Raw genomic sequence first — 12999 nt, forward strand, 5'->3', positions numbered from 1 at the left:
CTCACAGGGAATGTGTGTGTGCAAGGACAAAACTATTTGTGGGGGGAGGGGCGGGGGAAACGGACATTCAGTCCACTTATAATTGGGTTTTCGATAAATCTTTATTCTGAGATTGACGTTTCCTGGGTTCTAGAACTTCCCTCGGCCCATTATCTCCGTTTTACAGTCCCGATACAAAGTCCAGGTGACTCCGTATACTATATGGAAGCTTGTCAGGATAAGAAGCCATTTCTACAGAAGACAATGGTGAACAGGAAATAGTTTTGTGGGGGTTCCCCCTCTCTATCTGTAGGCAGGCGTAGCCTGCCAGCACCTAAGTGTGCACAGTTTACAGGTCAGGAATGCTGATATGCCACGGCTTCATCCACATGCCTGACCAGTACGCTGTGCACACTCAGGCGCTGGCAGATGGACAGGCAGCTGATAGACCTGGGTCACATGACAGTTCCTGGCCTGTCTTCACCAATTGCCTGTAAGCACTGGTCACATGACCAGTATAAATCACAATGGCAGGAAGGGCCTGTTCCCTCTGCAGTGAACGCAGGGGCTCCCATTAGTAATAAAATCTGACAGATATAACATATATATTATTATAATACTAATATCTGAGACGCAGAGCGTCCCTCCAAGCAGGAGATGTCACACACTGCAATCTCAATTCTCAGGCTGGGTGGGTGATCACGTGACCCCCGCCTCCTCCAGGCTCTTGGGGGGACCCGCGGACACAGAGCTCGGTCGGTCACATGACCCGGACACCCAGACCGCTCACACCAGCCACCTTCACTCCTTCGGCGGTCTCCCTTACCGGTCAGCAGCACCAGACAAAGCCCCAGCAACACTCCGGCGGCCGCCATCATCTCCTGCCTCTCCACTTCCGCCCTGAACAGAGGCCCGTAGCGGCCCTCTTCCGCCAGTACTTGGCTCCACTTCCGCCAGGGCTTCGGCCCGGGTTAGTGGGCGTGCCCGGAGCTCCTCGGCACGTAGGCGTGGCCACGCTGCACATGCGCGGAGAGCGAGGGGAAGGCTGGAACTGGACAACGCGGCACTTCCGGGACATTCAGGGCTGACGTGTGACGGGCGGCCGGGAAGATGCTGACCAAGTTCGAGACCAAGTCCGCTCGGGTGAAGGGTAAGAGGGGGTTTTAGGGCTCTGGGTGCACCCAGAAAGGGGTATAGGAAGTCATGCACAGACTAATCCGGGAGGAATATGGCTGCTGGGCCACCTGAGGAACTACAAGGCCCAGAGTGACCTCCCTCTACTGAATGACAGTCTGGGACTTGTAGTTCTTCAGGAGGGTTGTAGGCCAGAGACAAGCAGCCCATAAATACCCCTTCCCCCCTACAGGCCTCATACCCCAGGGGGTGCCCCTGGCAGCCAATCACAGCTGATTTCTCAATCGATCCGAAATTTCCATCGCAGTCGGATCTGAAAATTACTGCAAATTGTCTCATTTTATGTTTTGTTGTCTCTTCATTTCTCTGCCAGGCCTGAGCTTTCACCCCAAGCGACCATGGGTCCTCACCAGCCTGCACAACGGCGTCATCCAGCTCTGGGATTACCGCATGTGCACCCTCATAGACAAGTTTGATGAACACGACGGTAAGAATCCATGGGTGCGCTCTGTAAACTCTTCCCCCTGTCAGCAACTTATGATGTTCCATCCTGGAGGGGTTGATAGAGGAGGGGGCTACCCCTTGTTATACACCATCATTGGTGTCAGTGGGGGGAATAGTGCCCCATCATTGGTGTCAGTGGGAGGAATAGTGCCCCATCATTGGTGGCAGTGGGAGGAATAGTGCCCCATCATTGGTGTCAGTGGAGGAATAGTGCCCCATCATTGGTGTCAGTGGAGGAATAGTGCCCCATCATTGGTGTCAGTGGAGGAATAGTGCCCCATCATTGGTGTCAGTGGAGGAATAGTGCCCCATCATTGGTGTCAGTGGAGGAATAGTGCCCCATCATTGGTGTCAGTGGAGGAATAGTGCCCCATCATTGGTGTCAGTGGAGGAATAGTGCCCCATCATTGGTGTCAGTGGAGGAATAGTGCCCCATCATTGGTGTCAGTGGAGGAATAGTGCCCCATCATTGGTGTCAGTGGAGGAATAGTGCCCCATCATTGGTGTCAGTGGAGGAATAGTGCCCCATCATTGGTGTCAGTGGAGGAATAGTGCCCCATCATTGGTGTCAGTGGAGGAATAGTGCCCCATCATTGGTGTCAGTGGAGGAATAGTGCCCCATCATTGGTGTCAGTGGAGGAATAGTGCCCCATCATTGGTGTCAGTGGAGGAATAGTGCCCCATCATTGGTGTCAGTGGAGGAATAGTGCCCCATCATTGGTGTCAGTGGAGGAATAGTGCCCCATCATTGGTGTCAGTGGAGGAATAGTGCCCCATCATTGGTGTCAGTGGAGGAATAGTGCCCCATCATTGGTGTCAGTGGAGGAATAGTGCCCCATCATTGGTGTCAGTGGAGGAATAGTGCCCCATCATTGGTGTCAGTGGAGGAATAGTGCCCCATCATTGGTGTCAGTGGAGGAATAGTGCCCCATCATTGGTGTCAGTGGAGGAATAGTGCCCCATCATTGGTGTCAGTGGAGGAATAGTGCCCCATCATTGGTGTCAGTGGAGGAATAGTGCCCCATCATTGGTGTCAGTGGAGGAATAGTGCCCCATCATTGGTGTCAGTGGAGGAATAGTGCCCCATCATTGGTGTCAGTGGAGGAATAGTGCCCCATCATTGGTGTCAGTGGAGGAATAGTGCCCCATCATTGGTGTCAGTGGAGGAATAGTGCCCCATCATTGGTGTCAGTGGAGGAATAGTGCCCCATCATTGGTGTCAGTGGAGGAATAGTGCCCCATCATTGGTGTCAGTGGAGGAATAGTGCCCCATCATTGGTGTCAGTGGAGGAATAGTGCCCCATCATTGGTGTCAGTGGAGGAATAGTGCCCCATCATTGGTGTCAGTGGAGGAATAGTGCCCCATCATTGGTGTCAGTGGAGGAATAGTGCCCCATCATTGGTGTCAGTGGAGGAATAGTGCCCCATCATTGGTGTCAGTGGAGGAATAGTGCCCCATCATTGGTGTCAGTGGAGGAATAGTGCCCCATCATTGGTGTCAGTGGAGGAATAGTGCCCCATCATTGGTGTCAGTGGAGGAATAGTGCCCCATCATTGGTGTCAGTGGAGGAATAGTGCCCCATCATTGGTGTCAGTGGAGGAATAGTGCCCCATCATTGGTGTCAGTGGAGGAATAGTGCCCCATCATTGGTGTCAGTGGAGGAATAGTGCCCCATCATTGGTGTCAGTGGAGGAATAGTGCCCCATCATTGGTGTCAGTGGAGGAATAGTGCCCCATCATTGGTGTCAGTGGAGGAATAGTGCCCCATCATTGGTGTCAGTGGAGGAATAGTGCCCCATCATTGGTGTCAGTGGAGGAATAGTGCCCCATCATTGGTGTCAGTGGAGGAATAGTGCCCCATCATTGGTGTCAGTGGAGGAATAGTGCCCCATCATTGGTGTCAGTGGAGGAATAGTGCCCCATCATTGGTGTCAGTGGAGGAATAGTGCCCCATCATTGGTGTCAGTGGAGGAATAGTGCCCCATCATTGGTGTCAGTGGAGGAATAGTGCCCCATCATTGGTGTCAGTGGAGGAATAGTGCCCCATCATTGGTGTCAGTGGAGGAATAGTGCCCCATCATTGGTGTCAGTGGAGGAATAGTGCCCCATCATTGGTGTCAGTGGAGGAATAGTGCCCCATCATTGGTGTCAGTGGAGGAATAGTGCCCCATCATTGGTGTCAGTGGAGGAATAGTGCCCCATCATTGGTGTCAGTGGAGGAATAGTGCCCCATCATTGGTGTCAGTGGAGGAATAGTGCCCCATCATTGGTGTCAGTGGAGGAATAGTGCCCCATCATTGGTGTCAGTGGAGGAATAGTGCCCCATCATTGGTGTCAGTGGAGGAATAGTGCCCCATCATTGGTGTCAGTGGAGGAATAGTGCCCCATCATTGGTGTCAGTGGAGGAATAGTGCCCCATCATTGGTGTCAGTGGAGGAATAGTGCCCCATCATTGGTGTCAGTGGAGGAATAGTGCCCCATCATTGGTGTCAGTGGAGGAATAGTGCCCCATCATTGGTGTCAGTGGAGGAATAGTGCCCCATCATTGGTGTCAGTGGAGGAATAGTGCCCCATCATTGGTGTCAGTGGAGGAATAGTGCCCCATCATTGGTGTCAGTGGAGGAATAGTGCCCCATCATTGGTGTCAGTGGAGGAATAGTGCCCCATCATTGGTGTCAGTGGAGGAATAGTGCCCCATCATTGGTGTCAGTGGAGGAATAGTGCCCCATCATTGGTGTCAGTGGAGGAATAGTGCCCCATCATTGGTGTCAGTGGAGGAATAGTGCCCCATCATTGGTGTCAGTGGAGGAATAGTGCCCCATCATTGGTGTCAGTGGAGGAATAGTGCCCCATCATTGGTGTCAGTGGAGGAATAGTGCCCCATCATTGGTGTCAGTGGAGGAATAGTGCCCCATCATTGGTGTCAGTGGAGGAATAGTGCCCCATCATTGGTGTCAGTGGAGGAATAGTGCCCCATCATTGGTGTCAGTGGAGGAATAGTGCCCCATCATTGGTGTCAGTGGAGGAATAGTGCCCCATCATTGGTGTCAGTGGAGGAATAGTGCCCCATCATTGGTGTCAGTGGAGGAATAGTGCCCCATCATTGGTGTCAGTGGAGGAATAGTGCCCCATCATTGGTGTCAGTGGAGGAATAGTGCCCCATCATTGGTGTCAGTGGAGGAATAGTGCCCCATCATTGGTGTCAGTGGAGGAATAGTGCCCCATCATTGGTGTCAGTGGAGGAATAGTGCCCCATCATTGGTGTCAGTGGAGGAATAGTGCCCCATCATTGGTGTCAGTGGAGGAATAGTGCCCCATCATTGGTGTCAGTGGAGGAATAGTGCCCCATCATTGGTGTCAGTGGAGGAATAGTGCCCCATCATTGGTGTCAGTGGAGGAATAGTGCCCCATCATTGGTGTCAGTGGAGGAATAGTGCCCCATCATTGGTGTCAGTGGAGGAATAGTGCCCCATCATTGGTGTCAGTGGAGGAATAGTGCCCCATCATTGGTGTCAGTGGAGGAATAGTGCCCCATCATTGGTGTCAGTGGGGGGAATAGTGCCCCATCATTGGTGTGTGAGTGGTATCAGTTCCATCACCAATCCTCTTTCTCCTCCAGGTCCGGTCCGCGGCATCGATTTCCATAAGCAGCAGCCGCTGTTTGTCTCTGGAGGAGACGACTACAAGATCAAGGTGAGCGTTGTGTCCTTGTGCGCTGATTTTACTAGCGCCCTGTACTTGGGGTATTGTGACCTCCCAAATCCGGCCTCGGGCAGCGCTGGATCAGTAACTAATTGCCTAGTAGAGGGAAAGATCACCTCGGCACGCCAGTTGTGGTGAAATGTCAAATCCCATCATGTCTCTGCCTCTGGAAGTCATGCCTGTGGCTGTCGGTGTCCTGCAATGCCTCATGGGACTTGTAGTTTTACAACAGCTGATTGCCTACCCCTGGCCAAGCATGTCCAACAGTCCTGGCTTGTGCTCTGGGTGACAGCCTCCCAAAGCGATGTTCCCGTTCCTAGCTGTGGGCAATATTCCTTCTGTATGAGCAGCCTTAGTATGTCGGAGGACCCCACTGCAGATCATAGAGCTTCAGCACAAGCCTATTGGGGGGTCATAGAGAAATATGGCTCCTTTTTGGCAGGACGGGTCTGATTTCTGTTTCTTCTTCCCATGACAGGTCTGGAATTATAAGCTGCGACGTTGTCTGTTCACCCTGCTGGGTCACCTGGATTATATCCGCACCACCTTCTTCCATCATGTGAGTAGGGGGAGTAGTATATACTGACATAATACCATGAGAAGGCTTCAGGGGGGGGGAGTTGCAGCCGCTGAGCGGATTGTTGCCAATGAAGAGCACAAAGGAACATTCCAGGTAGATAAAAAAACTTACCGTTGCAATGGGTCTACACCCGCACTGTAAGGGGTAAGTGGTTATTTTGTTTGGGGGGTCAATGGATGCTGTATTACTCACCTGATCATTAGACCTGTGTAAGATGTGGTGATATCATCAGCGGGGCTTAGACCGCCGGAGCCCAGGGGCAAAGAGATGGCGGGGACGCGTCTAGCAGCCTGGAGAGGACCAAGGATCAGGCGAGTCTATCTGCTTTTTTCATCGCCCAGGGCAGCATCCGAGAGAAGGGGATCCTCCCACCTGAAACAGGAAACGCATCATCCACAATTAGAATAAAAAGGGGCGGTCCCTCCTAACCGCCTCCAGTATTTTGCGTCTCCTCCGGCCGAACCGGAGCATTGGCAACGTTTTGTTACTTTACTCCGGGCCGATCGTGCCAGATAGCAGGGGCCTCCTGAGGCATGCGGCTCTCACTCGCAGGACAGTGGACCTGCGGGGGTCTCATGCACGGGACTGGTTCCCCCCAGAGTCCTTACAAAAAATGTTTGCGCAGAGGTTCCCCCTCGATAATTGAAGGAGACGGCAACCATCCTGGCTGGCGTCGTATCTCCAGACGGGAGTGTCCTGCTTAGGGATGCACCGATAATGGTATCGGTGCCGATACCGGGTATTTGGGTACTCGTACTCGCCCAAATGCTCCGTTACCTAGCACGAGTACTTCCTTATCAGGAAGCAGCGCAGCGCGTCATTACACGCTGCCCGGTTTCCTGATTGGCCAGGAAACGGCTCCAGGAAGCTAGCGAAGCCGGGCGCCGTGTAATGACGCAGCGCCCGGCATTCTGATTGGCCGGAAAGCCGGCACCATGCTCCCTCGTCATCGCATGGATCATAATCTGAAGAAAGTGACCTTAAAGCATTAGTTTGTATTGCTTTAGAAAAATGTGACCTGTCCCTTTAAGAAAAAGTATCGGTAATCGGTATCTGCGAGTACTTGATCAAAAGTATCGGCGCTCGTACTCGGTCTTAAAAAAGTGGCATCGGTGCCTCCCTAGTCATGCTAAAGGAGTTGACGGACGACCTGGTGGGCTCTCTGGCCGGCAGCAGAGCCGGGGTCACAGCAGGACACGAATACTGGGCCTCGTCGACGATCCACATCGGCAAGCAGGGGCGCCGTGAGCGTGAGTCCAAACGGCAAGGGCGGACTCTTCATCACAGGCTGCTTCTCCCATTCTGGGGTTCAAAGCTCCAGCTCCAAGGTAGGCGGGTCTACAGTTGACAAGTCCCCCCCTACCAGGGTCTGAGCCCTTTTTTGGCATAAGTATAGGCCTCGGAGGATAAGCACAAGATTTTGTGTCTCTGGGGTACTTCATATACACCTATGGACGCAACCTTGCGATGGGGCGTGGTCTCGGGGCGTTCTTAAACAGTATTACCAGATACTCGGAAGGTGAGAGAGAAAAATAATATTCCAGAGTGAGGCTGCAGCACAGGAGACGTCTTGTATGTGAGGGCGGGAGCTGAGGGGAGCAGCATGATGGGTCAGAGGGGGTGAGGTGCTAAGATATTTCGGGCTCATCATTATTATTGAAGTGTCATCTGCTTGTGTTGCAGGAATACCCCTGGATCCTCAGTGCCTCCGACGATCAGACCATCCGGATCTGGAACTGGCAGTCTCGCACTTGTGTCTGGTAAACAATACTGAGTACTACAACCTTTTAAAGGGTCAGTCGGTGCTGGCGAGTTCAATCGCGTTCTTGCAGCGCCCGGAAACCCCCCAGCGACGAGATTTACCCACCAAATGTCCAGCAACATTTCCAGCATTTGTCAGGTGAATCGCTCCTCTTTGCCTGGGGTTCCGATTTAAAGGAGAACTACGGGGTTAAGGTTTTTCCCCATAGCTCTACTGAGGGTAACGGGGGGGACACAAACTAGCGTCCTCCCGTCACCCTTAGCTCAGTATATAGGGAGCTGCTGCTCGCGGTATACTGAGACGCCGCAGCTGAAGCGGATCCCGACAATTGTCGGGATCCGCCCAGCTGCGTGAGTGACAGCTGGCTCTGCCTATCTAGAGGCAGAGCCAGCTGTCCCCCCACCCCCGTCCGTTCCGCCAGCCAGCGCTGGAAGATCGGACAGGGGAATCCAGTCCCTCGCCTGTCACGGCTCTCTTTAGTGACCGGATCGAGAAGTGAGCGAGCGCCGGTATGTGTTCCCGATCTACTGAGCCGACCTGTGACAGTCTCATTGTCACAGGTCGGCTAGAACCATGAGGAGGAGTGAAAAGCACCCGCCTCATAGATCTCCTTTAATGTAATGTTGAGGACCCAGCAGCAAAAATGAGGCGCCGTTGTCATGGCTGCAGCAGGAGGGCGGAGCTTGGAACGCCTGCAAAGATCCCTCTTCCATAGTTCCTGGTTGATTAGAAGGCGGGAGGAGTCCTCTGGTGTCTACCTGTCACTCGGATAACTTCTGCATGGACTGACCCTTTAACAGGGATTTGTTGGAATTTGGAACTTGTACATTTCTGTCCATTGTAATGGTTTTTGTCTCAAAATTAATTTCTGAACAGCGATGATTTTCTGTTACAGGTTTGCAGAACATTGACGTCTCTTTTTTTTTTCTCCTGCAGCGTCCTGACGGGTCACAACCACTACGTCATGTGCGCCCAGTTCCACCCATCGGAAGATCTGGTCGTTTCCGCCAGTCTGGACCAGACAGTGCGCGTTTGGGATATTTCTGGTGAGCTGCCCAGGTCAAGGGGGTCCCCCGGGTGCCAGCGACCCGCCGAAAACTGCAGCAGAGGAGAATGAGGGGACAAGGGGTTTGGAGAAGTCTCATAGGGTGTTGCAGGATCCAAGATGGCCGCTTAGTTTTGCAGCAGCAGCTTTCCTCGTACCGTGTTGGGTCAAGGTTTAAGGCGCCTAGCTTCAGGAGTATACGGCATCCTGTCTGTATCTTGTGTGCATTTTCTGCGCACTCCAACGCATGCCCCCGGCAGCTAGAATTGTCTCCCTGCTATCTTCAGCTAAGTGACGTCCAGTGTCATGAAGCTACTTCCTGTCCCACCTGGCTGTCATTATCCCGCCCCCTTGTAGGTCTCAGGACTACAGGGATGAGGTAATGCTGTCAGGGGATGCCCCCAGCAGCTAGACTTGTCATGCTATCTTCAGCTAAGTGACGTCCATTGTCATGAATCTGCTTTCTATCCCGCCTGGCTGTCATAAACTTGCCCCCTTATAGGTCTCAGGACTACAAAGATGATGTATTTCTGTCAGGGGATGCCCCCAGTAGCTAGATTTGTCATGCTATCTTCAGCTAAGTGACGTCCGGTGTCACTCAGCTGCTTCCTGTCCCACCTGGCTGTCATTATCCCGCCCCCTTGTAGGTCTCAGGACTACAGGGATGAGGTAATGCTGTCAGGGGATGCCCCCAGCAGCTAGACTTGTCATGCTATCTTCAGCTAAGTGACGTCCATTGTCATGAATCTGCTTTCTATCCCGCCTGGCTGTCATAAACTTGCCCCCTTATAGGTCTCAGGACTACAAAGATGATGTATTTCTGTCAGGGGATGCCCCCAGTAGCTAGATTTGTCATGCTATCTTCAGCTAAGTGACGTCCATGGTCGTGAAGCTGCTGCCTACCCCACCTGCTCACTTCTCGATCCTGTCCCTGCAGAGAGCGGTAACTGTCACTCACGGCTCCCCGCTGGGATTCCCCGCTCCGATCCTCCAGCGCTGACTGGGGGAGGGGGCGGGCATAGCTGGCTCTGCCTCTAGATAGGCAGAGTCAGCTGTCAATCACGCAGCTGGAGCGGTAACCGGGTGTCACCCCGCCCACTCGCCGAGACGTCACCGCGGGCTGCTATCTTCTGATATCTGCTGGCGGCCATCTTGGTGATGGACGCCGGCAGAGAGAGGGGGGGACAGTCACCCGGCGGGATGTCACCTGGGTGCGGGCCGCACCCCCCTTGGGACGCCACTGGTCTACAATACAACGATTCCAATCTGGAGTGTGCGCTCCAGACTCCACGGACATCTGAAGCATCACCGCTCAATGGGTCGGCTCTGGGATCCTGCACGTTAGCACCGTGGTCCTGAAGAAGTGGGGTTCACACTGCTGCTGCAATACCATGGAGTTACTCCAGCGTCAGGTCATGGTACCCCTCTCCTCGCTCACCTCTCTCTCTCCGTCTCCTGCAGTTTTCAGTGGGGTTGCGGCGTCCTGCTTTTAAAGCACACGGCAGATCAGGCCAGTCTACAGAAGAGTTTGGTTGAGCGGGCAGAGATTGAGCCCGGCTCAACCAAACCTCTGTCTGTCTACATGAACTTGGAGGGATCGTTGCTCTCCTCTGCTCTGTCCGTCCACCTTCTCTTAATGACTCCAGAAGCATGCCGTGTGAGTGGTTTTAACTACGTGTGTGTGTGTGTGTGTGCGCGCGCGCTGCATGTCATCACGAGGTCTTATAACTACTAAACCGGCCCAGGCAAAGCGCGTTCTATGAATTGCTGCAAGGGAGAGTTCTTCGACCAACTCGCCGGCACACCGTGGATCCATTCAGAGCTGCGCCGGACCCCTCCCAGGTCCATGGTGTGCTGGCGACATGCGTTTACCGTGTGCATTGATCACCGGTTAACAAGCTGCAACCCCCCTCATGCACTTTACTTTATCCAGGAGTGCGATGGGGGATATCCACTATTGACAAGCTGTCAAGCAAAAAAAACTCCCAGCATATGTACCATACACTGGTCCATCCGAAGTGTCCTTCCCGCCCTCTTCATTTGTGCAGTCGCAGATATTTTCCACTCATGCTGCCGCCGCGGCGCCTGGCAGGACATGAATGCATTCTCCTCCCCTCATCTCTGCCGCCATGTTGTGGTCATGTCACCCCCCTCCCCCACGGAGCAAATGCAAGATAAGAAGATCACCGGACGCCTAGAGGCCGGGTGTCCGCCATCTTGGCGATATGTGTTGATTGATATTGGGTTGGTTTAAGATCTGGAGGAAGTAAGGTGCACGTGTGGATGCTCAAGTCCTTCCTTTGCCCGTGCAGGCTGAAGTATAAGGCTCACTTTGTTTTACCGTTCACAGAGGCATATGCTCGCCATTTGATGATGCGGCATGACCGGTAGTGGCGTCACCCTGGGTATGCCGCGTGGCCGGGAGTGGCGTCACCCTGGGTATGCAGCGTGGCCGGGAGTGGCGTCACCCTGGGTATGCAGCGTGGCCGGGAGTGGCGTCACCCTCGGTATGCAGCGTGGCCGGGAGTGGCGTCACCCTCGGTATGCAGCGTGGCCGGGAAGTCGCTGTACAGGATAACTTTGGGCGGTGTTCCCCTTTATCCCGGTCAGAGAACTGCTGTATGTGTATTTATGAGCAGACATTTTTCAGTTTGTTTTCGCTGTGTGTCCCCCAAAGGTTCCCCCAGAACAGGAAGTAAGGGGAAATCTTTCAGTTCTCACCACAGCTGGTGTCTTATTGGAAGATTTCCCTCTGACTTCCTGTTCTGTCGGCAGCCGTAATATTTGAACTTTACCTCTTGCGGTGACCGGGACGTCTAGAACGACTCATCCCCGTCACACAGCTCGCTCACGGTTCTACTACTTGTATCCAATGTCCAGCCAGCCGCTTGCAGTGAAACTACAAATCCCACCATGTCTCTGCCTCTGAGAGTCACGCCTGTGGCTGTCAGTGTCTTGCAATGCCTCATGGGACTTGTAGTTCCACCACAGCCGGAGTTTATGAGGTTGCCTTCCCATGCTGTAGACGTAAGGGTTGCTCCGGTCGCCTCGCGGGGCTGCGGTGACTGTCTGGCCCTTGTTGTGCATTAACCGTTTCTCTTCTGCTCTCGTCTCACGGAAAGGCCTGCGCAAAAAGAACCTTTCTCCGGGCGCGGTGGACTCCGACGTGCGTGGCATCACCGGCGTGGATTTGTTTGGGACCACCGACGCCGTGGTGAAGCATGTCCTGGAGGTACTGTGCATCCACCCTTCATATGTGTGTCACTGTGGTGAGGCCAGAGTCACCGGGAGTGGAGTAGGAGAGGGAATGGGATAGATTATTGATCGGTTATTGGCAATATGTGTCTATCTGACATCACTAGTGAGGCCGGAGGCGCCGGGAGTGGAGTAGGAGAGGGAATGGGATAGATTATTGATCGGTTATTGGCAATATGTGTGTATCTGACATCACTAGTGAGGACGGAATGGAATAGGAGAGGGAATGGGATAGATTATTGATCGGTTATTGGCAATATGTGTGTATCTGACCACGAGTGAGGCCGGGGGTGGAAAAGGAGAGGGAATGGGATAGATTATTGATCGGTTATTGGCAATATGTGTGTATCTGACCACGAGTGAGGCCGGGGGTGGAAAAGGAGAGGGAATGGGATAGATTATTGATCGGTAATTGGCAATGTGTGTGTATCTGACATCACTGTGGTGAGGCCGGAGGCACCGGGAGTGGAATAGGAGAGGGAATGGGATAGATTATTGATCTGTAATTGGCAATATGTGTGTATCTGACATCACTGTGGTGAGGCCGGAGGCATCTGGAGTGGAATGGGATAGATTATTGATCGGTTATTGGCAATATGTGTGTATCTGACATCACTAGTGAGGCCGGAGTGGAATAGGAGAGGGAATGGGATAGATTATTGATCTGTAATTGGCAATATGTGTGTATCTGACATCACTGTGGTGAGGCCGGAGGCGCCAGGAGTGGAATAGGAGAGGGAATGGGCTAGATTATTGATCTGTAAGGGGCAACTTATGTGTGCAGAATATAATGCAAGTGTTCGTACATTTTTCAGATGCATGTACGTACCATGAACGTCACTAGATGGAGCCGAGGAGTGTAGGGATCTCCTATACAGCTCTATCTAGTGGCGGTATTGCTGTGCGAACGGCATTCACCTAGCTATACACTGGGTGAAAGATTTATAAATCAACCCCTGAGTGTGTTTATCTTTGTACATAGCCATTTGGATAAAGTGTTCTGTTTTTATTACATTTTTCTTCCCCCCCCCCCCCCC

The 12999-nt window shown here is 53.0% G+C and overlaps 2 protein-coding genes across 2 annotated transcripts in view; one reads left to right on the forward strand and one right to left on the reverse strand.

Moving 5' to 3' along the window:
• The window catches only part of NCSTN (nicastrin), a 15576-nt gene extending 14625 nt beyond the window's left edge, over positions 1–951 (reverse strand). Inside the window, 1 exon segment of the mRNA XM_018572936.1 lies at positions 806–951. Within this exon segment, the coding sequence (XP_018428438.1) occupies positions 806–857 (52 nt within the window). The 5' untranslated portion in view covers positions 858–951.
• Positions 952–986: 35 nt separating this feature from the next.
• The window catches only part of COPA (coatomer protein complex subunit alpha), a 55900-nt gene continuing 43887 nt past the window's right edge, over positions 987–12999 (forward strand). The window contains exons 1-7 of the mRNA XM_018572932.1: positions 987–1129; positions 1487–1600; positions 5238–5311; positions 5799–5879; positions 7584–7660; positions 8599–8708; positions 11830–11939. Coding sequence (XP_018428434.1) covers positions 1090–1129; positions 1487–1600; positions 5238–5311; positions 5799–5879; positions 7584–7660; positions 8599–8708; positions 11830–11939 — 606 coding nt within the window. The 5' untranslated portion in view covers positions 987–1089. The remainder of the gene's footprint in view (positions 1130–1486; positions 1601–5237; positions 5312–5798; positions 5880–7583; positions 7661–8598; positions 8709–11829; positions 11940–12999) is intronic.

The sequence above is a fragment of the Nanorana parkeri genome, unplaced genomic scaffold (assembly GCF_000935625.1).
Source record: "Nanorana parkeri isolate BGI_ZX_2015 unplaced genomic scaffold, ASM93562v1 scaffold2178, whole genome shotgun sequence".
Classification (NCBI taxonomy): Eukaryota; Metazoa; Chordata; class Amphibia; order Anura; family Dicroglossidae; genus Nanorana; species Nanorana parkeri.